At 47.1% G+C, this 27,654-nt stretch overlaps 1 protein-coding gene across 1 annotated transcript; it reads right to left on the reverse strand.

Annotated features, from left to right (window-relative positions):
• Positions 1 to 590: 590 nt before the first annotated feature.
• TTL (tubulin tyrosine ligase) lies at positions 591 to 21,613 on the reverse strand. The gene is made up of 7 exons (XM_036435978.2): positions 21,337 to 21,613; positions 18,821 to 18,899; positions 11,384 to 11,616; positions 8,989 to 9,124; positions 7,380 to 7,649; positions 3,466 to 3,609; positions 591 to 1,460 (listed from the first exon to the last, which is right to left on the reverse strand). The coding sequence occupies exons 1-7, from the start codon at positions 21,491 to 21,493 to the stop codon at positions 1,346 to 1,348; spliced, it is 1,134 nt and encodes a 377-aa protein (XP_036291871.1). The 5' UTR covers positions 21,494 to 21,613; the 3' UTR covers positions 591 to 1,345.
• Between the last annotated feature and the right edge of the window lie 6,041 nt (positions 21,614 to 27,654).

Below are 27,654 nucleotides of genomic sequence, written 5' to 3' on the forward strand. Positions count from 1 at the left end.
TAAAAAGTCTTCCTGACTGCAGACCTGCTTTTTTGTGTGCAAGGAGGACGAGTAACGGAGTGCGCACACACATACAGACACACACCCACACACAGACACACGCACACCAAGGAAGCACACACCACGTTCCGAGAAGGGGCCTGGCCCGTGGGTCTGCTGGGATCCAGCGCTCTAAGAAGGTCCCACTCACTCGGCTCAGCGATCACACGTGGCATCTTGTTCTTCCCACTGCGAGTGCGTGGCTTCCTGAAAAGCCTTGGAGAACGCTCCCCGGTCCAGTCAGTAAAAACCACACCACACCTCACAGGACACAACTGCGGACCTGCAGGACGCCGTGTGAAGTTCTAACACCACATCGTTCTCATTCTGGGAGACGCTCCCATTCAGGCAGACAGACACTCTCTGAGAACCTCACCCAGAGGCAGAGCCTCTTCGAGGGAAAAACACCCCCTCCCGCTCCCACAGCAGGTGCTGGGAGGAAAGAAGGAGATGGTGGGAGCTCCCTGCGTCAGGGGCAGGACCACCTGGAGGGAGGGGAATTCTGCCCTCTCTGGACCCCCAGGAACTTCGCAAAAGTGCATGAATTCCAGTTCAGACAAAGATAACAGATCCATCATATTTCAAGGACACCCAACTGTGAAGTCAAGCAAGGCATTGTCTTTTTTCTCTCATGCTTTTTGATGCTTGCAGGCTTGTGGCAAACTTGCTGCTCGGTTTCTAAAACATGCAGAGAGCAGACTGGCAGCAGCGTTTGCTATAGTGGTGCCCAGCCCACATCCACCCCGACTGCCCGGCGACGGACCCAGTGCCTTCAGGAGCGGGATGAGGACGGCACCCTGCCCCGCGAGGCAGAGCACAGCACGGAACCGAGGGCTGCGTGCATGCCGGTCCAGGTTCTCACAACAGTGTGTGTGTGTGGGGGAGGGACACACGAGCAGAGACATTCGGCGACCTCCCAAATGCTCTAGCATCAGCCCCCGCATGGGCAGAGGTTGCAGCTGGGCACGGAGCTAAGGCACAAGGGCTGCAGCAGACGGAGACGGCACGTGCGGGTCCGAGGAAGGCCCGGGGAGGGGGGGGGGCGCTGCTTTCACGCAGCCTTAGCATAGACACCCGCGGCTTCCAAGGACGAGAAAGAAAACAACCAAATCCCCGTGCTTCCGTCCTCTCCCCTCGGGGACACTCGTTGCAGTTTTCGAGTCCGGGCAGCAGTGCAGAGCGCTCCGCCGGGAGCCCCGCGGGGCCGCCTGGGCTCCCGCACTCTCTCCTCCATCACAGCCTCGCGAGCTGCCTCTTCCCGCGGAGCCGGGCGGCCCTCCCGGAGCGGGACCCCCACGTCTCGGGGTCACAGCCTGATGAACGCGGCCGGCTGGCTCTGCTGCTGCTCGGCGTCGGGGGGCGGGAAGACGCTGGATATGGCTATGTCCACGATGCCCTGGCACAGTTCCGCGTAGAGCTTCCTGAAACGGGTTCAAAAAGGTGTTACCGAGGAAGTTCATGCAAGCGAGAAGCCAAGGTCTTCTTCACCAGGATCTGCCCTGGCAATCCCACCCCCTGACCACATTTACACAAAGGGCCTCCGCCGTCCACACAGACACGGCGGGAGGCGTCTGCAAGGCCTCGTAGGCGCAGTGACAGAGAACCCCACTCTGACGTGGACCGGACCGCAGGGGAGACGGCGATTCCAGCAGAGGGTACGGGCCGCCTGCTGTCTGTGCTGGGGACACGGAGGGCAGGCCTCCCACAGAAAATCCCCTCCTTGTGGTTGAGGGGATGTTAGGAAAGACTCCCCATGAGTGTCACTGAGCTGAGGCCGGCGGAATGAATGAAGTCGGAGAATGGGGACAGGGTAGAAAAGAGGATGCAGGAGGGCAAAGGCAGGGACACAGACTCGGAGGGAGGGAGGGGTTAGGGAGAGCGAGCTGGGGGGAGAAGAGGCAGCACAATGAGAGGAGGAGCAGGGAGAGAGCCAGGGCATTGGGGAGGTGGATCCGTGCAGGCTGGAGCTGCAGACAAGGCATTGGCCCGGCCACATCGGGCCCGGAGGCCACGTCGAGGCTCTGGACTCAGTCCAGGCAGAGGAAGCAGCAAAGCAGAAAAGCTAAGGAGGCAAACTTCAGAACAGCGACAAGGCCCTCCACCCCTGCTATTCTCTATAGTGTCTGCCTGTTTCCTGGGGCAGCTCACAAGGCTGAGACTGTCCCTGAGGACCGGCTCTAACGCAGGGGGAACCAGCAGTGTGTGGTCCCGAGAGAAAACTCGCTTCTGGTTATGCTCTGGGCCACCCAGCCTAGGACACCAGAGGCCTCACAGGACCTTCTCCCCGCACCCCATTCCTTGTCACTGCCCAGAGGTTCTATGTTGCAAACCACGCAGCCGCCCACCCATAAGGAACAGTGACAGGAGGCGTGTGAGGTGCGGTGGTTGTTACTAAAATTGGGACTTGGCCCATCCCCTGCTCCTGGCCTCTCAGGGTGGCCCGGGGCCCTTGTGGCTTCCAGGCCACCTTCCTGTAAGCCACCCCCAGTCCAGAAGTCCTCTCCTCTCAAAGCCACGCACCTAAACCACAGCACCTACTGCCTGCCTATTGCAGACGTGTGACAGTATGGCCCACAGTAGTTACTCGGGCAGCATCTGTCCGTCTCTCTCCTGCAGCGGATCACCCTGAGCACACTCCTCTTTCCTGCTGACCCTTCGGAAGACCTGCTCCTCCATGATGTGCACATGAAGGAAAAGACGACAGTGGGTCTCAGAAGGACAGATGTCTTTAAGGATCGAGTCCAATGCCTGTCCCTCAGATGTGCGGCGTTGCCCAGAGCAGTCCAGACCGTGTGCCCCGCCCCCCGTCACTCCTCACTGCGTGACCCCAAGTGTTCCCCCATCACTCCTCACTGCGTGACACCGAGCGCCCCAGTCACTCCTCACTGCGAGACACCGAGCGCCCCAGTCACTCCTCACTGCGTGACACCGGGGCCAAGCACCCGCTTTCCCCGAAGCCACAGGAGCTGCCGCTGCCCCGGAGGGCAGGTTCCGCCCACCCTCGCTCCTCCCAGAGCCGGGCTGGTGCGGGCCCTTCCTGAAGGCTCCCTGCCTCCCCGGGCACACGCCACCTCTCAGTCCAGCTGCAGCTCCATTGCATCGCCGATGCTTTTCGACACTGTCTCCGCTCCAGGACCCTGCTCCCTCATCCTCCCCCGCAGTCTCTAGGTGTGTCTGCCACTCTTCCTGCAGCCACCACCTGCCTGAGCAGCCTAAGGGCTCCACACACACACACACACACACACACACACACACACACACACACACCCGGGAAACAGGAGAGGCAAGGCCTCCGCCAAGTCCCTGCCAGCAGGGTCCCCGGGGACTCCTGTCCTGCCACCTCCTCCCTGACAGCAGCCAAGGAGACCTTGCTGAGACAGGCCGTCCCAGCTTCCTCCTGTCCCAGCCCAGCGGTGTGAGGCTTACTGAGCACAAGCGGGGGCGCCGTTGACCTCGATGAGCCAGACCTTCAGCTCCTCGTCCACCATGAAGTCGAAGCCAAACAGCTGGAAGCTCTGGTAAGGGAGGTGCCGGGTGCTGATGGCGGGCTCCACGCTCAGGAGGCAGCTCCTGCGGGCAGAGGGACAGCTCGCTGAGAGTTGGGGAGGGCGGAGATGGGCCAGAGGACTGCCCGTGAAATGTGCTGCCAAACGTTGGCTTTGACTTCGTCCTCTCCTTTTCCAGTTGTTACCGACAGATTCTTCAAGACAATGCTACGCATCAGGCAGCTTGTTAGCAGACCTGTAACCATGCATGTCTTCACAAAAACAGGCGGCTTTCCCAGCTCTGAGCTGTCGCCTTGGCCCCTGGAAAGGGGAAGGGGAGGGTTTCCTCCCTCAGGACGGCTGCTGCCGTTTTGTTTATAGTAAGTCAAACACTTTCATGCATGTTTTCCAGAGAAAAGATGTGGGCCAATGGTCAACCAGTGAGGGGAAGAATTGGCACAAAAACTAATGGCCTCATTCGTTTCTTTTGCTTGTTCTAGTTCTGTGGCCAAATTGTTACTAATTAAAAGATTGAAGAGCTTCATATATTGAAACTAAATGCGGAAACAGAATAATTATTAGCATCAACTATTGTTTCAAAAAATTGGAAAAACAGAAAAATTGGAAAAACAGAACATGCACTATAAAACATAAAAATTTGAAAAAATATATAAAAGTTGAAAGCGAATCTCAGAAACATAGTAAGTAAGTGAGGTCAGAGGTCAGGCTGTCGAGGCCAGAGTTTTGGTCCATGTTTTAACCTCGTGGAGCTAAGCTTTGATTTCCATAGAGCAGGAGGTAAAGTAATACTTACTCCTGGTGCTGAGATGGACTCCAGACTTAGTAATAAAATACATATGATAACTCTAAGATGACCACAGATAGCTGTCCTTATACTCAACTGTGCAGTTAGAAGGGAAACTATGCAGGCTTTCCTGGGACAAAAGCTATAATTGAAAAATAATGACCATGAATATTCCAAGATTCAAGAAGCACTATGAATGTGTACAAACAAATGTGTACAAAGAAAACTATACCCATCTCATAGTAAAATATATTTAAAAAATTAATCTTAAAAACAGAGAAAAAAGTCATTAAAAGCAATATTAATATTTCAGTTGACATCTGAGAAGAAGAAAAAAATGGAAGCCAAAAGATAATGGTGTCACCTTCAGAGTGATAAAAAAATATTAACTGCTGACCTAGAAATCTGTTTCCAGAGCAAATGTCCTTAAAAAATAAAGACAAAATAAATATACTAATAAAAACGAGTCTGAAATACATGGAGCATTACTGACCATCCATGTACCCACATCCACATTATTAGGCCTCCTCCTTGGTCCCTCCTGCTTTTTCTCCAGAGAAAATCACTTTTTTGAATTTGTTGCTTCTCTCTTTATTTTTATCACATATGTACCATCCTCTAAATAATATATTTACTAAACTTTGCTTGTTTTTCAGTTTATATGAATAGAATCAATCTGTATATGTCTTGTATACAGCTTTTATTTTTTTATTTTTGTGATTGACGTCATGTTTGTGTAATTCCAGTGAAAATACCCTTCAGGAATAAGAGAAATAAAGACTTTTTCAGATGATGGAACATTAAGAGGACTTATCACCAGCAGAACGGCTCTAAAAGAAATGACAAAGTCTGAAGGGAAATGATACTAGAGAGAAATCTGGAACCTCGGGACTAAAGGAAGAGGAAAAAAAAGGCAAATATATGGGTGAATAAAAATGTTTTTTCCTATTTTATATTTAAGTGTGTTTCTTATAGACAGCATCCAGTTTGGCCTTATATTTTTTAAAACCAAACTTGACTATCTACATAACAAAATGTAATTAATGGTTGATACCAAAAATTATAATATTATGTGGTAGAGATTTCAATGTATGTGGATGTAATACACATGGTAACTGTAACATAGAGATGGAGAGTCAAATTATAACATTATGTGGTAGAGATTTCAATGTATGTGGATGTAATACACATGGCAACTGTAACATAGAGATGGAGAGTCAAATGATCTATAATGTTATGTCTGCATTTTATGTGAAGTGGTGAATTAACTCTAAGAAGACTGAAATATGAGATACGTATATTCTTGTAATCCCTAGACTTACCACTAAAATATAGGCAGATAAATAAAGCCAAATATTCAATAGAAAAATTAAAACAAAACTCTGAAAATATTCAAATAATTCTAAAGAGGTCAGGAAATGGAGACAAGAAAGCAAATAAAAACAAAGAAAGAGGAAATATATTGACCAAATAATAACATGGTAGATATAAATCTAACCAAACCAATAATTACATTAAACTTAAATGGTATAAACATACCAATTAAAAGACAGAGATTATTATATTATATTCAAAACAAAACAAAATAAAACAAAAAACTCAACTCTACATTGTCTACCAGAATCCTATAGAATAAAATAGCATAGAATAGAATAGAATAGAAGTAAAAGAATGGAAAAAAGATACAACTAATCAAAAGAAAGCTGGAGTGATTATATTAATAAAAAATCAACTTTAAGAAATGAAATATTAAAGAGATAATGACAGATATTATACAATAATAAAGTAGTCAATTTTCCCTAAAGAGACAACAATTCTAACATATATGCACCTCACAATAGATCTTCAAACTATATAAAACAAAAACTGCTAAAACTAAAAAGAGACATAGAAAAATCCAAACACTTGGAGACTTTTATTTTTTTTCTCTCTCAATAATAAATAGTGGAACAGGAAAACAGCAAGGACATAAAAGACATGAACCTCACTATCAACCACCTTCACCAAAGTCGCATTTATAGAACACAGCCTAAGCAGAGCAAGTAAATGTTATGCTTAGAGCACAGGGAACATTCACAAAGATGGATCATATTCTAGGACATGAAACTAACACATTTTAAAGACACAAAACCATACAAACTATATTCTCTGACTACAATGAAATTATAGTAGAAAAATCAGTAACAGAAAGATATCTGGAAAAATCCCCTACTATTTGGAAATTAAGCAAAAGTTTCTAATAACACATGAGTCAAATATAAAGTCACAAGAGAAACTATGAATTATTTTAATAAAATGAAAAAAACCCCACACACAACATAGCAAAATCTGGAGGTATGGCCAATGAGTACTTAAAGGGAAACTGATAGCATTAAATGCTTATATTTTAATTTTTATTATTTAAAAAAAACATATCTTCATTGATTTCAGAGAGGAAGAGAAAGAGATAGAAAGATCAATAATGAGAATCATTGATTGGCTTCCTCCTGCATGCCCATTACTGGGGATTAAGCATGCCACACTGGCATGTGCCTTTGACCAGAATCGAACCTGGAACCCTTCTGTCTGTGGGTCGACACTCCATCCGCTGAGCCAAACCAGTTAGGGCAAATTATTATATTTTAAAAAAATGAAGTCTCTCAAATAAATTATCTAACTTTTCACAAAGAAAAAAATGAAGTCTCTCAAATAAATGATCTAACCTTTCACAAAGAAAAAAAAAATTAAACAAACGCAGAAGGAAATAATAAACAGCATAAATCAAAGAAAACAAAACCAAAAACACTAACTTTTTAGAAAATTAATAAAACTGATAAGCCTTTAGCCAATCCAATCATCCAAGGAATAGAGAAGATATAAACTACCACTATAAGGAATGAAAGCAGTGACATCATTGGAGATCCTACAAATATTAAAAAGGATAATAAAGAAGTATTACAAAAGAATTTTGTCTTTAAATTAGACAACTTAAATGAAATAATCCCTTGAAAGACACACACTCCCAAAGCTTCTCCAAGACACATATAACTAAAAAGATACAGTTAGGTTACCTTATAATATGTTTGATTTGGACTAAGATAGCATTCTCCAGGGTAATGTTCAAAGCACTGGTCAGGTACTGATTGAACTCCTCAAAGAACATTTCATTCCCTTCTTCATACTTCCCATAGTTCTTTGAATATTCCTTTTGAATGCAGTGATTGGTCAAGTGGCAGGTTTTGTCTTGAAAATTATCAACATGATACGGTTCTGATGCAGTCCGCAGCACGCCCTCCCGATAGAGGTAGATATTATATTGGTGATCCACCAAGACCCAGCTTCTGCAAGTCAACACAAACAGTTACTCAAGTCCCCCCAAGTTCCTTCACATCAGGTATCTATATCACGCCCACTCCTTGGTTTTCTTGGCGGGAAGTAGAGGCAGAGGTAGGCTCTAAATCATTCAAGGCAGGCCACAACAAGTGGCTGAGACAGTGGACTAGCACTGTAATGATCAAACCAGACATGTCACCACCAATGACAAGGGGAACTCCGGTCCATTCAAGAGCCAGCATTTTGAAGAGATTGGATTGGTTTGCTTTAAAGGTTGATCGGTGAAACTTCCATTTGCCATGTTTGGTAATTTTAAATAATTTTAAGAGGAAGAATGTCCATCCTAAATCTGACCTGACATAAAGGCAGCTGAGACCAAGTCCTTTCTGAAGAGCCAACAGCAAGGCCAAAAGCAGGCAGGGCTGAGGGTCATGCCGCTTTAGAGAGTGCCTCAGCTCAGAGAATAAAGTCCACAAACCTGAGATGTGTTCATGAAATCTTCAAAAGGTAGGACATAAAGTCAGGAAATATTATTTGTCAAGGTCACATGATCTTTTGGGTCTTAATTACAAACCCGTGTATATCTCTCCCATTGTAAGGCAATTTATGTATGTATGTATGAATTATTTTTTATTTTTTTATATTTTGAAATATATTTTATTGATTTCTTACAAAGAGCAAGGGAGAGGAATAGAGAGAAAAACATTGATCAGCTGCCTCCTACACCATGCACCTTTGCGCGTGCGCGCCCCCCCCCCCCCCCACACACACACTGGGGATGTGCCTACAACCATGATAGATGCCCCTGACCAGAATCGAACCTGGACCTTCAGTCCGCAGGCCAACGCTCTAACCACTGAGCAAAACCGGCTAGGGCTGTATTATTGATATTTTTTAATCCTCACCTGGGAATATGTTTATTGATTTTAGAGAGAGAGAGAGAAAGAGAAACATCAATGTGAGAGGGGAAACATCAACTGGTTGTCTCTTGTATGTCCCCCAGCCAGGGATGGAACCTGCAATCTAGGCATGTACCCTGACCAGGAATTGAACCCTCCACCTTTCAGTGTAAGGGAGGACCAACTGAGCCACACCAGGTGCAAGGTCCAGATGTTTATGCCCTTCCCTTTGGATCCACAAATCATTTTCATTAAAGAAAATATAATAGTAAATGAACAAACAAACAAAAAAAGCCCTATAATTTTAGAAAGGAAATTATTGAAGGAAAAATAGAGAATTAGATACAGAAGCTCAGTTTCATTCAGCTGTGCTCAGTGTTAGTAACGTATTAAACAAACAGTTCCTCACATTGTACCTCACCCTCCTCCTCACACATCACTGCCTTACCTAATGTCGAACTTGCGATGCCCAGGCTCCAGCAGCAGAGGGCGCTCGAGGTATTTCTGGATCACGTGCACCTGGCCCTGGTTGTCTATGAAATCCAGAAGTTCTGCAGCATCCGAGGAGATGAGGATGCCTTCACCTAACCCGTAAAGTTAAAACAAACATTAGTGCAGTCCATCCCAAGAGGAACCGCTCCCTGCAAAGCCAGGGAGGAAACACTGACAGCAGTAAAACACAGACAGGAGCTCTGGTCGGCTACTCACTCTTCTTTCTCCACCCTTCCCTGGTCCAATCTCTCACACTCTCCCTCCGCCCACCAAACACCAGGATAATTCAACTTTTCCTCCATTTAGGGTTGTAAACACTGTCTTGGCCAGCTGCAAATGAAGTTTCACTTCTAAGGACACTGCAAAGGTCCAGGCACCCTCCATAAATGCCACTCTCCTGTGGGTCACTGCCTGCTGTGATGAAGACGATGTCCTGCCTGTGGCATGTCCACACCCTCTCTTATGGCAACACCAGCAAGGTTAGGGCATAGAAACACAGGGGCAAGTGGATTCCCTGCAGTTCGGTAACAGAAAGAAATTGGCTACATTCAAAGTATCCATCAACATTAAATAAATGATACAATATCCTTTTTAACAGCTTCACTGACATAATTGACATGCCATAAAAACCACCCTTGTATAAGGTACAAGTCAATGGTTTTTAGTATATTCCAGTAATTATCATTACAACCTTATTTTAGAACATTCTCCTCACCTCCTGAAAACCTTACATCTGTTAGCAGTCTTTCTCCATTCCTTCCTCACCCCAGCCCTTGACTAACACTAATTTACAATAGATTTGCCTGTTCTAGATGCTTCATATAAATGGACTCATCCAGTGTGTAGCCTTTTTGTGTCTGGCTTTTTAAATTGAGCATCATGTTTTATTTTTAAATATATTTTTACTGTTTTCAGAGAGGAAGGGAGAAGAAAAGAGAGACTGAAACATCAATGATGAGAGAGAACCATTGATCATCTGCCTCCCACAGGCCCCCCAGTGGAGATTGAGCCCACAACCCAGGCAGAGCATCATGTTTTTAAGGTTCATCCATGTTGTAGTATGTGGCAGTGCCTCATTCCTCTCTGTGTCAGAATAATATTCCCTTGTGTGAATATATCACATTTTGCTCATTCATTCACCAATCAATAGACATCTGAATTATTTCTACTGTTGTTTGGCTCTGATGAATAATGCTGCTAGAAAAATCTGCATAAAAGTTTTGTGTGGACATATATTTTCAATTCTCTGGGAAATATACCTAGGAGTGGAATAATATAGTAATGTTATGTTTAACTTTTTAGAAACTACCAAACTGCTTTCCCAAATGGATGCACCATTTTACATTGCCCCCATATATGAGAGTTCCAATTTTTTCACATTCTTACCAACACTTGCTGTCATCTGTCTTCATAATTATAGTCATTTTAGTGGGTGTGAAGTGGTATCTCATTGTGGTTTTGAGTTGCATTTTCCTAATGCTTAATAATGGCAAGCATGTTTTTATGTTCTTATAGACTATCTTATCTGTATGTCTTCTTTCAAGAAATTTCTATTTAGATTCTTTGCTCACTTCTTAATTGGGTTGTCTCTTTATTATTGTGTTATATGAGTTCTTTATACATTCTGGATGCAGATGCTTCTTAAGAGACATAATTTGCAAGTATCTCTGTCTGTTCTAAACAGTTTTATTATTGCATGGATCCCTCAATTTTCTCTTTTAAAACCATAACTGCCTCCCTCCCCATAGCACCCTCTAGACAAGCACTAATCTGTTCTCCATTTCTATAGCTTTGTCATTCCAGAAATGTTATATAAATAGAATTATACACTATGTGACCTTTGCGAATTGGTGGGGTTTGTTTTTTTTTTCTTCACACAGCATAATTCCCTGCAAATTCAACCAAGTTGCTGATGTTAGCAATAGTTCATTCCCTTCTTTTGCTGAGTAGTATCCTGTGGGATTGATTCACGAAAGTTTGCTTAATCTTTCACCTTTTGAAGGAATCTGAATTGCTTCCAGTTTGGGGCTATTATGAATAAAGCTTCTATGAACAATCACACACAGGTTTTACATGAACATACTTTCTTTTCTCTGGGACAAATGCCCAAGAGTGTCCAACTGAATCCGGAGCTTACCGGAAAAGACCCAGTGGGAGAGTGCATGTGTGGAGATGTACATGCAGAAGTCTCCAGCATGTAGATTAATATTTAAGACTATGTAACTAACTGTTACATGCTAGCTACCCTCAGGATTCAGCTGAGAAGAGTAACTCATCTAAATACATCATTAACGTCAAGCGTACGACTGCACCCAGCACTGGGAACCTAAGGGACGGCAATGCCAACTCACCTTTGGCACCGGAGGATGACTTTGCAATCCAAACATTGCCCTCTCCATCCTCCTTCTTTTTGTTATAAGAAGTCAGGAAGAATTCCCTTTCGTCCGTCCTCGAGCTAGGCATCGGCGGGTGGATTCCATTCTGCGCGGGAGCAGCTGGGGTCTTGAGATTAGTGGGGTAGATCACATAGGACTCGGGGAACCATGAGCAGGACTCGGCCAGTTCTGGGCTTGTCTTGATTAGCCTGGCAGATGACAGAGGGTCAATCGTCTGTCACTCTCTTCAGAAAAGCCAGTGCTACCTCCAGAGCTTGTCAAGGAGGCAGCATATAAGCAGGGCCAGGGGCTGGTCTCCTTATCTCAGTCTTTGCTCTTCCTTTCCTGGACTGATCTGTAATGCACTACAGATCGCACACAGCTATCCATGCAACCTTACAGGCATGTGTCAGCTGGGTCAAAAGGGTCCCCATGTCCAGAACCTTGGCTCTTTTAAAAATGTATCTCTAGCCCTAGTGGGTTTGGGTCAATGGATAGACCATTGGTCTGCGGACTGATTCCAGTCAAGGGTACATGCTGGGGTTGCAGGCTCAATCCCCAGTGGGGGCGTGCAGGAGGCAGCCAATCAATGATTCTCTCTTTCATCATTGATGTATCTATCTCTCTCCCTTCTCCCTCCCTCTCTAAAATATATATATATTCTATATAATAAAACCCTAATATGCAAATCAACCAAACAGTGGAAGAACCGGTGGAATTACTGGTTGCTATGATGCGTACTGACCACCAGGAGGCAGATGCTCAATGCAGAAGCTGCCCCTTAGTGGTCCGTGGGCTCCCACAGGGGGAGCTCTGCTCTGCCAGAAGCAGGCTTACAGCTGGTGAGAGCAGGGGCTGTAGAGGGAGCCTCTTCCGCCTCCTCTGCAGGCGGGCAATAAAGAGTGAGGGGTCCTGGACTGCATGAGCCCTGGACTGTGAGAGGGATGTCTGACTGCCAGCTTAGGCCCAATCCCCTGGGGTACCGGACTGAGAGAGGGTGCAGGCTGGGCTGAGGGACATCCCCTGCCCAGTGTGCTAGGCTTCTAATATATATATATATATAATCTCCAAGGAAACTTAACTTGAAATAATCCTGAGCCAACACTTCCCTGGCTTCAAGACAGACTACAAAAAGGAATCTTTCTATTGGGACACTGGATGCCAGTGGTCATAACTATGCATACCTCCTGCCCCCAGATAACATGACAAACAGAAGATAAAGCCAGGCTCTGGGCGAGGCACTTCATAAACAGCAGGGCTTGCGAAGGGCTTCCCACCACATCTACTCTTCAGCTGGTCCCTTGAGAGGGAGGCACCAGCATCTCAGTTCATAGATCAGACACTGGGCCCCACCAAAGTGAGTACATTTTCCAGTATCCTTCAGGTCGTACATAAGACACAGGCACGATGCAAGTACAGCCCTAACTCCAAAGTCCTCACTCTGCATGGCCCTCCCTCCCCAGGGATCAGAGCCAGCCAAGAACAAATCATGGGCCTTCCCTAAGCTGGGCTCATCTTCTATCGAACTGCGAATATTAAGCTTCTGTGCCCGCAACCAAGGTACATGCCATAGACCGGAATCGAACCCAGGACCTTTCAGTCCACAGGCCAACGCTCTATCCATTGAGCCAAACCGGTCCCTTAATTGAGATTTAAAATAAAGTTATTTTAAAGACAACATGATTTGAGCTACTCAAACTTAAAGGGACAAATACATTACTACTTCACTGAATGTTCAACTCTCTCTGCACTGTCCAATAGGGTGGCCTCTAGCCACATGTCGCTTCTGAAATGTGGCCAGGGTGACACATTTCAAGGGCTCAGAGGAACTGAATTTTAAACTTAGCTTAGTTTTAATTTAAAAGCCAAAGCACTGTAAAATATTTGTCCATTAAGCAACAACTTCATTGTTTTGGCAGGAGGGCATTTCACTTTAACCACTGCAGGATCTGGGTGCTGTATCTCGGCGTGCACACAAGTGCACTCATTGCCAGGCGCACTGCTGCATCACCACAAACACACCACTGTTCACTCGGGGACAATGGGCTGATTCAGTCCACGTGGCTTTCCCCATGTGATAATGAGACATTGTGATGTGTTTATTATACAGACAGCATGTGTTACAGTGATAGCTAGATAAATCATAATTGGTAACTAAAGTAAAATGTAACATTTGTCTAGTTAAAAAAATAAATGTGGGCAACTTTAAAAGTTAAACTACAGATGCAACTGAACAGGGACACAGAAGCTAGAACTACAACCAGAACAGTAGGCTGGGAGGTATGACACAATTTTACAACGAATGACAAACGACTGCAATTTGTTGTGGCAGAGTGTACATGAGACATGTGTAGCAAATAGATAATGAAGTTGATCTTCCCCTCAACAGTCAAAAAAGAATCAATGAAATTAGTGGCTGAAATTCAAATGAAATATTCAACAAAATAATGTAAACAAATGTGTAACAGAATCTGTGTTTGTAATTTCAGTCAGCTATAAAATGACTTGGATTCTACACAAAAAAGAAAGCACTTCAGATAAAAATGTGGTAACAGAAATCATTCTGAGGAAATAAGACTAAAAAACATATTTTACAGATAATGAACAATCTTTAGTCAAGCCAGTAAAGTAATTGCCCAGAGTATAAAACATTTTTAACAATAAGGATTGATTCAAAACTTGAAAATTTTTTAAAAAATTGTTTTTAGCTTTAAATAAGCTGTGTGACATAGAAGCTGCCCATTTAATACATTGGGTCTGTCTCCTCAAAGGATTTATAAATATATGGGAAAAAATTGTCAAATTGAAGCCTAAAAATATCAAGCTCGCCGTGTGGCTCATTTTTAATCATTTACATCTGTCAAAGATGAGTTCCACCTACAATCGAAAAATCAGTGTCTGTAGGGTTGAGTTAAAATTCGGATTTACTGGGATTTTAAGACTGATATTTCCTTTATTATTGCATTCTACTGTCTGATGCATGTTGGAAACATCTACACTGTTTTCTGAAGCCCACTCCATGGGAAGTATCATGGGTACAGCTATTACACTGGTTCAGTATGTGCTTGCCAATGCTACCATGACTCACCAGTACAGACCTGTTGCAAGACACAGAAGGCAGAGTTTAATGATGCTGTGTTCTTTGCCAGGGATGGTCAGAGGGGAGAGTTTTGTAAAGCCTTAGTGTACAGTTAAAACACTAAATAAAAGGAATTTCTTGAAATAAAAGGAATGCTTGCTAAATCATTTAAAAATATATATATTTTTATTGATTTCAGAAAGGAAGGGGGAGAGGGAGCAAGAGAAAAACATCAGTGATGAGAGAGAATCATTGATTGGTTGCCTCCTACATGCCTTCTACTGGGGATCAAGACTGCAACCCATGCATGTGCCCTTGACTGGTATTGAACCTGGGACCCTTCAGTCTGCAGGCCAATGCTCTATTCACTGAGCCAAACCAGCTAGGGCTAAACCATTATTTTCAATAATTCATTATTTCACCCAATAACCAAAGGTTAAAAAATGGCAGTGTGATTTTCACACTGTTACAAACAAGCTAATTTTAAAGTTCAGAAGAAGAGAAAAGAAAACTTTATTTATGACCCAGCCAAATTGGTATGAAAATTTATGCTGGGACTTTAAAATACAAATCAAAAATAATGGTTTTACATATTTTTATAACATGCCTTAATATGCAGAATATTTTTAACTGTAACAGACAGCAAAGTAGCTGCAAAAACTAAGGGAAATTTTGAAGAACACTTGGTTGAAGTTAATAAATTTAGAGTTCTTTTCAATTTATTCAATACTCTTTTCAATTTGATAGTATACTACTGAGTTAACACAAGAGTTGGTGAATTTATTTAACTTGGACATAGTTTTGAAAATGTTATACCTTTGCTTTAAACCCAAGTTAATTCTTCTAATAAAATCATCCTGTTTTGTCATTGTGCATGTGATTATTAAAGAAAAACGTTTACTTGGTATCTGATTCAGTTATTGAAAATTTTTTACATAGGTGGGAGCAAATTGGGCATATAAACCTTTTTTAACCATAAATTTTTATGAAATCTTAATACAGAACAGTAAAAATTTAGTGCCTGAATTAAGATGTGCTGGAAATGTAAAATACACACTAGATTCTGAAGACTCCATATAAAAACAAAACCTGAATACATCGCTCATTTTTAAATATTAATTACATGTCAGAATGAAATTTTGGATTATTTGATTAAATAAAATAAAATATATTATTAACACAAATAGCACCTGCTTCTTTGTGCTAGTGTGGCTACTAGGAAATTTAGTCACAGTAGCTAGCATTCCATTCCTGTTGGCCAGTGCCAGCCCTCAGGATCACCTTCATTTCCTGCACAAAACCAAGACCAGTTTCTGTTTGAAATTCTTTGCATTTGTCCCGTTTGGAAAGAAATCATGCCTGGAGGCTCATTTACAACTCCAGGGGAGAAACGCTCACAAGAGGAAAAGAGAGTCCGTAACCTGAGCTGGAAGAAAAGCCCTTTCAGGGCTCCGAGTCTGTGGCCTTGGGCCGCCATGAATCTGACACTCCCTGTGATGCTGGAAGATGCCTGCAGTCCAGGGCCAGGGTAGGATCCTAGTAGAAACCCTCTGGGGGCTGCCCAGTGGCACTGTCCCTGGTCCTCTGGGTACAGGCTGGCATCATCCTGGCTCAGCTGCGACGGCCCTGCTGTCCTCCATGAGCTGCCATCTAAGATTTTTTTTTTTTTTTTTTTTTTTTTTTTACCTCTCCGAGCCCTTTTGAGCCATGCAAAATTATGGGAAAGATAAAATGATAAAGGGTACCATCATCTCCCGGAATGACTACCCTCCCTCTCAGGATATCCGAGAGAATAAAGGGCACGTGTGAAGATGAGGACAACCCCAATCTGCATAAGTCAAGATGTCATAGACTGTGTTGCATGCCACCGAGGAGCAAAGAGCAGGTGTGATCACCATCAGCCCCATTTTACAAATGGCCTCTGGGAGTCAGCCTGGCGCTGTCCAAGACACCTACTCAGACCTGGTCATGTGTCCTGTACTACACACTCCACCTCAGTATAGTAGCTGCTGAACATGCAAATACTCAGAATAGTTTCCTATAGCATCCTCTGTTCTCACTCCTAAAAGCAAAATTCTACCTTTATCTTTTTTTTAAATATACTTTATTGATTTTTTATAGAGAGGAAGGGAGAAGGGATAGAGAGCCAGAAACATCGATGAGAGAGAAACATCGACCAGCTGCCTCCTGCACACCCCCGACTGGGGATGTGCCCGCAACCAATGTACATGCCCTTGACCAGAATCGAACCTGGGACCCTTCAGTCCGCAGACCGACGCTCCACCACTGAGCCAAACCAGTTTCGGCTCTACCTTTATCTTTATAAAAAAAAAATTATGGTAGAAAAAATATTAAATAAACATTTTATATCAAGTTCTAAATGAATAATGTGGACAATCATGTCTCACTTATAATTAAAGAATCTTTTGCATCTAACATGTAATAAATGTGTAATCAGACTTCAGCCTTAGCCAGTTTGGTTCAGTGGATAGAGCTTCGGCCTGTGGATTGAAGGGTCCTGGGTTCGATTCTGATGAAGTGGAAATGCCTGGATTGCAGGCTCGATTCCAAGTAGAGGGCATGCAGGAGGCAGCCTATCAATGATTCTCATCACTGATGTTTCTCTCTCTCTCTCTTTTAAATATATTTTATTGATTTTTTACAGAGAGGAAGGGAGAGGGAGAGTCAGAAACGTCGATGAGAGAGAATCATCGACCAGCTGCCTCCTGCACACCCCCGACTGGGGATGTGCCTGCAACCAATGTACATGCCCTTGACCGGAATCGAACCAGGGACCTTTCAGTCCACAGACCGACACTCTATCCACTGAACCAAACTGGTTTCGGCTTTCTCTCTCTTTCTCTCTCTCTCTTCTTCTCTGAAACAATAATTATATATATTCTAGAAGCCTGATGCACAATATTTGTGCCAGAATGGGCCTTCCTTTCCCTGGCTGCTGGCACTGCTTTCGCTCTGGTCCAGAGCTGCCTTTCTACCTTCCTACGCTACTCAGAGGCCCAGAGCGGCTGGGACAGGCCTGACACTTGGTGGCTGTGTAGGCAAATTAACCTCCATCTTTGTTGGTTACTCACTCCTGATTGGCTGTGGGCGTCGTGAAGGTACGGTCAATTAGCATGTTTATCTATTACTTGGTAAACTATATATATATATTTATAAAGAAGACTTCAGAAAGCATGTCTCTTCACTGAGAGAAGTGGATACTAAGTCACTGGGGCCATTGAGTCTGAACAAAAAGAGGGGCATATCCCTATGAAGACTGCACCTTTAAATGTCTAGAGTCTAGAAAGAATGAGTGGGGAAAGAGCAGGTGCAGTGTCATCCACCTGAGCGACTTGTTTGGCTGCGCACACAGGTTCACTCGGCGTCAGGGGAAGGACAGTGGAGACCTGCCACAGCAGCCCTGATGTGAGGGGCCATACCCGCCTTCCCTATAGAAATGGCAACAACCGCAGTGATGACCACAACAGCAGCGATAACAATAACCTTTCACTTATGCAGAGTGACCTCTGAGGCAGCATTATTCAAAGCTTTCACATAAATTAACTCAGTCCTGACAACCACCCTGAGGCAATTCCTATTATTGTCCCTAATTTACAGGGAAGGCAACTGAGGCATAGAGTCACATGCTCCCTATAAACCCTGTGCCCCACACTTTACACGCATCACCTTTATCCCTCCTCACAACCACCTACAAGGGACATAGTGGGACTCAGAGGGAGGAGGAAATTTGCCTTAACTAATCCAAGGGAAAGCTGAGGTCACAAGGTCAGTGGATAATATCGCTTCCTCTACCTCAGGCCACTGTTCTTAGGATACCTGCCGTCACCCAAGCTCGAGGAGAGGGGTAGTGCAGCAGATGCGGTTCCAGGTGTCCTTTCTAAGGGGACCCTAGCTGCGTGAGCCGCTGCCAAGGTCTTGTGCGTGCCCCTTCTCCAGGGACCAGCTGTGCCCAGAAATGCCCCACTTCTCCCCATACCAATGGCTGACTGATGCTGGAGTACAAAATACATCCCCAGTCCATCACTTACACAATATACGCATCCCAGGCTCTGCTTTTGGGAGCCTCACTCAGAGACAGACAGACAGACAGGCTCCATCAAGTGCTGGATGACAGCCTTCTGGGTTGCAATCCAAGCAGCTTAGAGGAAGCACCAGAACAGATATGTATTGGCTTTTTAAATAAAAAGCATTTTGCTCTTTAAAAATAACCCCCGCATTTCTTTCTTAAGTGCTTCATGATGAAAGCGAACACCATTTATGTAAAAAAATAAATAAATAAATAAAAAAAAATCAAGGTTTTAAGGAGCACTTACTTCACTAGAGAAGCTTTGCGACACAGTTTGTCCGCCCCCCTGTAGTAGTTCACCAGCTGCACCAGCCCAGGCTCGTGACCTGTGGAGGAGAGGGAGGTTCAGAGGGGCCAGGCCTGGCTCAGGAGAGGGAACAGCTGTGTCACACCAGTGCTTTCTGCCTTCCAGGACTGGGTGGGACAGGAATGATTCTGCTGCCTGCACCCCACGGCCCCTGCCTCCGCATCCCACTGGGTCACTCAGCCTCCCCATGGGGGAGATTATAATATCCACATCCCAGAGCTGCTGGAGTCCACTGCTGCCTGTTTGTCCTTCTGTATCACCTCTCCCGGATCCCCTCCCCGGCTGAACACACTGACTGATAAGTTGTCTCTGTAGAGTTAGGACATCGGCGGAGTCACACTCCTGGCCTCCCAGCCTTTTCCCTACAGCCCTCAGGGGAGGCAGCAGAATGGATGCTCCTGCTCCCCGGCGCATCTGCCTCTATGGGCTCCCAGGAAAGCCATCGAAGGCAAGGGGAGGCAGAGGGAAGGCCACAAACGCTAAAGCCTCAGGACTTTCCTCTGTGCATCACCCCGCAGGGAAACACATTTTCACTAGGTCTTAGGGCAAGTCCCCTCCTCCATCAAATTAGAGCAGAAAGGATACAAACAAAAACAAAAGCCTGGATGTAGTTTAAAATCCTAACCAAATGCACTGGATTTCCAGCACCAAAAAGCAAAAGTAAAACCAAAGGAAGGGAGTTTGAGTTGACGCTGCCAGAGGTATAAATGGTTGCTCTGAGAACAGTAGACAACTGACTACAGTTTCTGGCACTGCCTGGCCGTCACCAGCTCCCTGGTTCACACCTGGGCTGCCTGCCCTCTCCCCGCTTGGCCCAGGCATCTTGAGCCGATTTCCCCTCGGGGGTTGTGTGTTGCACTTTAAGGAAAATAGCCTACAGTGAAGGCATGAAACCACATTGATTGTGGGATGCTACTTGCTTTCTTTTCCACCAACACCAGACGTCTCCTGCTCACTTGCCGACTCGGTGGACCTGCTGGGTGGTTTCTGCTCCTTCTTCCTAGACCCGAGCACCACGGCAGTGCCATCCACCTGCTTCGGCCCCGGCAGAGCCAGGCGTGTTTTTAACACTAGGATCCCAGCTAAGCTTGGACAGACAGGAAGGAAGCCGGGCAGGCGGGGAAGTGGACAGAGCAAGGAGGAAATAAGCATTCCCGACAGTAAGCAGAGTTCCTTCCCCTTTGAGGGAAGGTTTCCCTGTGCAGGGGCTTCTGGGGGAGACAGTTAGCTGAAGGTGATGGGTCTCCAGGCAAACTGCCCATATTCCAGGATGTCTGGGGGTCAGAACCAACCCTAGCCTGCGTCAAAAACTTGTATAATCATTAAAAGGTGGGGGAAGTGCTTCACGGTCCATTCCAAAGAAAGAATCGTAAGTAAAGGCGGTATGGCCACACCCTTCATTCCCGGACCGCAGACGGTCCCATGCAAAGGCTGGGAGCTCCAGCAGCCAGCTGGGTCCTGAAGGCCTGTTCCAGTCTGTGTCCCTGCACCCTCCCCACCCTAACCACACCTATTTCTAGACACTGTTTCCTCTCCTGAACACAGGACACTGCTCTGCCTGGCTGCCCTCCAAAGCAGAGATGGCTTTTCTTCATTCTCGAATCTCTGCGTGGGACTCTGGCCTATGATTTGGCCCCCGGCGCAGGGGATTTTGGCAGGGAACATGGCCACCAGGGCAGAGGCTGGTGACTGTGCATAAAGGAGAGGCCGTGAGCTGCGCGCAGGTCAGTGGGATGTGCGCTTAAGTCCCTGCACAACTTCTGGCTGACGTCATCTGAAGAGGAGGGGGTGGTCCCCGCCCCGCCCCCTCCACGGCCCGCAAAGCGCACCCGGTGGTGCCAAACCGGCTGCCACCGCGTGGATGAGGCAGGGCAGGGGGAGAGCCCGGCGCCGTGAAAAATGTGCGTGCAACGCCGCTGTGCCCCACGCTGGAACACGCGCTCTTCGGGGAAGCTAAGGGACGGGCTGGAATCACATGTCCCCGGCCTCCCCTGGGCTCCCGTCAGAAGCTCCAGCTTTTGGAGTTCGGGTCTTTCCCCGGCGCCTGGCGGTCATCTGAGCCCCGGGGAGCAGAGGGGTCCTCGGGGTTTGCACCACGCTGTGCCCCTCCCGCCCCGCACAGGCGGAGCGTTCCCAGCCCCGCGCTCAGCCCAGACCTGCAGATGGGGCGCCTGGCGTGGGATGCACAGAGGGGGCGCGCGGATGCGGGATGGGGGTCGTCTGGCGGGAGATGGGTGGGGGTCCCACCTGACGATGGGGACGTCGGCCCAAGGGAGGTGCAAGACTGACTGCGGGGGGCCGCGCGGTGACCCGGGTCCAAACCCATCCGGAAGACGGACAGTAAGAAGGATGGTCCAGACCTGCAGGGTCCGCGCCTGCTCAGCGGGGTGAGCAGGGGAGCAGCTCTGTGGCCTCAACACAAAGCCGGGCTCCAGCGGGCGGGGCGGGGCGCTCACCCAGTCTCCCGAAGGGCAGCCGGTTCCGCTCGCCCAGCATCAGGTTGAACCTGGGGTTGTCCCGCCGCAGCCTCTTCCAGTGGCCGGAGGCGACCAGCAGCCGGGACACCTCGGCGTAGACGCTGCTATTCTCGTCGCGAACCACGAAGGTGAACATGGCGAGGCCGCCGGCGCGGGGCGCGGGGCGCGGGGACCGGCGGCTCCGCGTGGACCCGCCGCACAGAGCCCAGGCCCGGCCCCGCGTCCGCGCCCCGCGTCCCCGCCCCGCGTCCGCGTCAGGAACCCGGTCCCCGCCCCGCGCAGGCCCCGGCGCCGCGGCCCCACCCCGCCCTCCCGGCGCGGAGACTCAGCTCCGGCCCCGCCTCGCCCCGGCCCCGCGCGTCCCCGCTCCCCGGCCGGGCGCACAGGCCCAGTTCCCGCGTTCCCGCTCGGCGAACAGGCCCGGGGCCGGCGCACAGGCCCCCACACTGCGGCCCCCACACCCCGGCCGTGCTCCGCCCCGGGGTCCCCACCACCAGAGCCCCGCCCCGCCCCTCGCGTATCTGGGGTCCCGCCCCGCGGGGCCCCGCCCTCGCCCGGGATCCGGCTGGGCGGCGGGAGGGGCCGGGCGCTGTGTGACCGCGCAGGGCCTGCAGGGGCGTGGGGAGGAGCTGGAAAGGACCCCGGGGCAGGGCCGCGTCCTCCGCCGCTCTGGGTTACAGCTGGGGACTGTGCTTGCAGAAGAGGAATTCTCCACTGCTATTATATATATATTTTTAAAGTTATTTTTATTTTTGACAGTATTACAGATGTTCCCCATTTCCCCTCTTTACCCTCCCCGCCCCTCCAGCCCAAGCCTTCACAGTACTATTGTCTGTGTCCATGGGTTATGCAAGCAAAGGGTGTCCCAAACCATGTAGACACACACTTTGAATAGTTATAAAGGCCGTGTTTATTACAATAAAATGCATTTCATTTTCAAAATGGAGCTATCGGTTCTTAAAGTGTGAGTACATTTGTGGGGGACATCCTGTATGCATCTAAATGCTTTGGTTACTCTCTTCCCGTCCCCCTTCCTCCTAAAATTTGTCCGTCTGTTCCATGCATCCATGTCTTCGGACCTATTTTTGTTCCTCAATTTATTTTGTTCATTACATTCCACATACAGTGAGATCATGTGATACTTGTCTTTCTCTGACTGGCTTATGATGAAAAACATATATATTGCTTAGCATAATAATCTCCAGGTCCATCCATGATGTCTCAAAGGATAAGAGATCCTTCTTTTTTACTGCATAGTATTTCACTGTGTAAATGTACCACAGCTTTGTTATCCAATCATCTGCTGATGAGCACCTGGACTGTTTCCAGACCTTAGCTATTGTAAGTAACACGGCTATGAACATAGGGGTGCATTCTTTTGAATTGGTGTTTTGGGATTCCCAGAAGTGAGATCTCTGGGTTAAAGGCAGTTCCCATTTTAATTTTTTGAGAAAACTCCCTACTGTTTTCCATAGTGGCTGCGCCAGTCTGCATTCCCATCAACAGTGCACATTTCCCCCACCTGTTTATTGATTTGATGATAGCCACTCTGGCAGGTGTGAGGTGATACCTAATTATTGTTTTTATTTGCATCTCTCTGATGATCAGTGATTTGGAGCATTTTTTCATATCTCTCTTGCTCACTTTGGAGAAGTGTCTATTCAGGTACTTTGCCCACTTTTTAATTGGAGTGTTTGTGTTCCTTTTGTTGAGTTGTATGAGTTCTTTATATATTTTGGAAATTAACCTCAATCAGATGTATCACTGGTGAATATGTTTTCCCGCACAGTGGGTTCCCTTTTCATTCTGAGGATGGTTGGGGCCTCTGTTCTCTTTAAGCTGTGTCCAAGATGTGTGTCCTTTCTCCTCCTGCTTTAGGACACACAGAACCCAGAGTGTTTGGTGGCTGTGGGGTCGAGGCTTCTTTCACCTGCTGAGACCCCCGGGTGTCACTCAGCGGGGGGACTTTAGGTCTCTCTGGAGGACTGGATCCTACACAGGCCCAGGAGCCTGGACCGCTGCCCCCCCTCTCCCCCTTTCTCCCCGCCCCCCTCCCACACTGACAGGCACTGGCTCCTTGCTTCCCCTTCTCCGGACCTAGATTTCTCTTCTGAGTGGGTGAATAAGTTTTCAAAGTCCCTTCCATTTTTGGTGCATTTGAGGGACAAAGAAACTTCCAACCTCTCTCATACATTACTACATCAGCCACGCGCCTCACAACTTTCACTCTTATTTACTACATAAAGAGCACTCCGCGTCATCGCAACCTCATTGTGAGCTCCCGTGAGTATTGTAAAGGCGCCTTCTCTCTCCCGTTTCTGCCTGTGTCCCCCGGGGTGGGAACATGTCTGTTTGGTGTAATCCTTGCCCCATGCCACCTCCTGAAGGCACTCACCACCTGTGGGAAGCTTGCTATGGGGCTGGCTCCAAAATGCTCACACCTCCCAGCTGGGCCCTCCATGCAGCAGGGATAAGGCTCACCCCTCCATGGGTCTGCGGGAACCAGGCTAGCCCAACAGCACTGCTGCCTCTCTTTGGCCATGGTGACTGGTTTAACATAGAAAAGTGATTCAAATCTGGCCAATCTGATTTTCTTTGGAATTTTTCTTCCAGAGCTCTGGAGAGAGACCCCCCACCTCTCAGCTGGAGTTGCTTAGCGGGAAGATTGTGTGGGACACCCTGTGGCTCTTGAAATCTTAAAGAGGGAGGACTTTGTAAAAATTCAGCTTACCATCCCTTTGCATCAGGCCTGGCCATGTGGACATTATGTTCTTGTCAACAGAATGTAAGCAGTGATGTACCTCTCTTCCTAGGCTGGACCTTAGATTTGAGCACGCCTTCTCCCTCGCCTGGAGGCAGGACGTATAATCAATAACAACAGAGGAACCAAAGGTGTAAGAAATTTACCAAGACTCATTATTTGCTGGGCAACAAAGCAAACTTGAACAAATTTCAAAGGATCCAAAGAATTTTGAACATTTTCTATGACCTCTGTGGAGCTAAGCTGCTTGGAAATTAAGTAATACACTTTTAAAAATTGAGACATCCTTGACATATTTCATTCTATTTGTTTTAGGTGTGCAGCATAATGACTGACTAATGAAAACTGTGCGGTCCCTACACTGAAAACTACACAATGTAAATTTTAAAGCACAAAATAAATGGAAGAATACACCACGTTCAAAATTGGAAGATTCAGAATTGTTAAGCTGTTGATTGTTGCCAAAGTAGACCCAGTGCAACCCCACACAAAATGGCTGCAGAACTCTGTGTGGAAGCGGACAAGGCAATTCAAAATTTATCCAGAAATGCAAAGGACCAAGAATAGCAGAGGCAGTCTTGAAGGAGAAAGTTGGAGGATATCAGGACCTGTGAGCCTAATCAGCGTGGCTCAGTAGCTGAACCTCCATCTATGAACCACAAGGTCACGGGTCAATTCCCAGTCAGGGCATTAAAAAAAAAAAAAAAAAAAAAAAAGACTGTAAGGCATAGAATTTAACTACAAAGCTGTAGTAATTGAGAAAGTATGGTTTTGGCACAGGGAGAGTCAGACCAATGGAAAGCAGCCCACATATACTGTATATCGTCACTTGGTTCATGATAGAGGTGACATCAGTAGGAGAAAGGAAAGACTTTTTGATAAATGGGACTAGGTCACTGCATACCCATTGGAAGACAAAATTAATCTCAAGCTCTACCACACAAAAATCAGTGGCAGATTCATTGCAATTGAATGCCTCTAAATATGAAAGTTAAAGCAATAATACTTTAAGATTAAAAAACAAACAAACAAACAAACAAAGAAAAAACATTGTGATTTTACGCTAGGGGAATATTTGTTAAAAATACCACAGAAGTCTCTAGGAATAAGAAACACTGATAAATAGACAACTTTAAAATTAAGAACTTTCATTCATCAAAAGACTCCACCCTATATAATAAAACCCTAATATACAAATTGACTAAATGGTGGAATGACTGGTTGCTATTACATGTACTGACCACCAGGGAGGCAGATGCTCCCAGAGGGAGGCAACTGGCGGCTATCCGGGGTGGGGCCAGGCAGCAGGCGGCACTAGGCCGCCAGCCAAGGCAGTTCCCAGCAAGGGGGTGGGGGCCTGATCACCCCACCTTTGGGTCGCTCCTATACATAGTCCTCCCTGATTGCCAGCCAGGCCTAGGGATCCTATCTATATATTGGAAACAATCTCCTAGATTTAAAAATTAAAACCTGGCAAAGCTACTCTAACACTGAAAAAACAGGATGATGCAGTGATGAGATACATGGACTCTGGCTTGTATATTTTGTGGTCAGCCATGATTCTGACACTTATAACTGTGTAACAAAGCCAATTACTTAACTTCTCTCTGCTTCACTTTTTCCACCCATAAGATGGGGGAAATGGTACTATTGCCTTGGAAGGATCGTGTTATGTACTACTTTTTATAATTAGGGGGGGGAAAAAAATGTAGCTTCCCATACAACAGTAACATGCCTTTCACCTGTATGAAAATTATGGTCACTGGTGCATGCAGCATCTGGATTGTGAGAGGGATGTCCGACTGCCAGTTTAGGCCTGACATCCCCCAAGAGGTCCCGGATTGTGAGAAGATGCAGGCTGGGCTGAGGGACTTCTCCCCCAGGACACCCCCCTCCCCTCCATGTGCAAGAATGTCATGCACTGGTCCTCTAGTCAAGAAAATAAAAAGGAAACTCAGAGCAGAAAGTGATGTTTGAGGTGTGCGTTGTGTACAAGAATTACAAAATAATCATAGAGAGCCTGGCAAGCCAGTTAACAAAAGAACTGAGTTGGGCTAGGCCTGTGGGCTTGTGTGCCTGTGGTTGGGGTCTGGGGAGCAAAAAAGCCTACGGCACCAGGTATTCCTGGGTGGTCTCCCATCCACGTGCTAACCAGGCCCAATCCTGCTTGGCTTCTGAGATCAGACAAGATCAAGTGAGTTCAGGGCTGTGGCCCTGGACACTGAGAACAGCCTCCAGGAGCCCTGGCCTGGCCTGCAGGACCCTCAGCCCTGACCAAACCCGAGTTCCTGCTCTCCCTCCCCTTTGCTGGGACCAGACCTCTCCCTGAGCCCTTAGCTGCACCTCACCCACCTTCTGCACTTCCAAAGAGTGTAGGAGGGCACCTACTTTGAGGGTGGGATTCCCTGGGAAACACAGAAGGGGGTGCCCTCCCGAACTGGGCAGGATGGAGCCCACTAAGGATCGTGAAAGGCGGAGGGAGGTGAGTGGGAGGAAGGTGGGGGGATGGGTGGCTTTCCTCTGGGATATGGGATTCCCTTTGCAGGTTGGCAAGTGGGGTAGGGGTACCCCTGTTTCAGGGGGGCTGGGTTCCCAGGGGGGCACTTGGGGCTTCCATCCTGATTTGTGGGGGAGGGAGGTTAAGAGACAGCTCCCTCCAATAGAGGGGTGTCCTCTGGAAAGCAATAAGGCGGGAGACTCCTTTCCTGATTGGGAGCAGGGTTGGGGGGCGCCTCACCAGGGCCTGTTCACAAAGTAGCTTGGGGGTTCCCTCCACACAGTCAAGGGGAGGAGGGCAGAGGCCGGGCCACTTCCCTGGGGGGAAGGGAGAGCGGGAGTTTGGAAGAACAGCAGGCAGGGGGCGGGCAGGGCAGGTGCCAGGGACTGAGAGACGCAGGCGCCCTGGATCCGCAGCTGGGCCCGTGGACTTGTGTGCCTGTGGATGATGGGGGGCAGAGTGGGGGGGAGAGGCAAAAAACCCGAGTTGGATACTTTAAGGGACAAGCCTCAGCAGAGAAGATCTGGAGAAGAATCAGGCTGAGAAACTAAGTAAGGAACATGTTTGGCGACAAAGTGGGCCCACACCTAATAGTCCCAGGGCAATGTCTGTTTACCAGGTGTCTAGGTTTTAAAAGTTATAAGGAGCGGATAGGCTGCTAAATAAAATGTCTACCTTTCTACCTTACAAATACACGTTTATACGGATGAGGGGGAAGACCAGGATCTTAGAATCCTCAGACTCCTAGGAAGTTCATGCCAGAATCAAGGAATGCTGGGAGGCAGGCCCTGGCCTCTGCTCACGATCACCCCTCCTGCCCTCCCACCTCTGACTCCATCCCTCAGCGTGAGGGCCTCTCGTGTGGGTTGGGACATGCAGCCTCAAGCTCAAGACACAGACCACTGCTCTTTGGCTGCCACCCAGGCCCCAGGGTGGGCACCCCTTGCTTGTCAGGTCTACATTTCAGCCTCTCACAAAGGCCTGTTCTTTAGGTAAAACGTTTTGAAGAAAGAAAACTTAATAAAAAGGTTTTTTAAGA

This window comes from Pipistrellus kuhlii, unplaced genomic scaffold, assembly GCF_014108245.1.
Source record: "Pipistrellus kuhlii isolate mPipKuh1 unplaced genomic scaffold, mPipKuh1.p scaffold_m20_p_13, whole genome shotgun sequence".
Lineage (NCBI taxonomy): Eukaryota > Metazoa > Chordata > Mammalia > Chiroptera > Vespertilionidae > Pipistrellus > Pipistrellus kuhlii.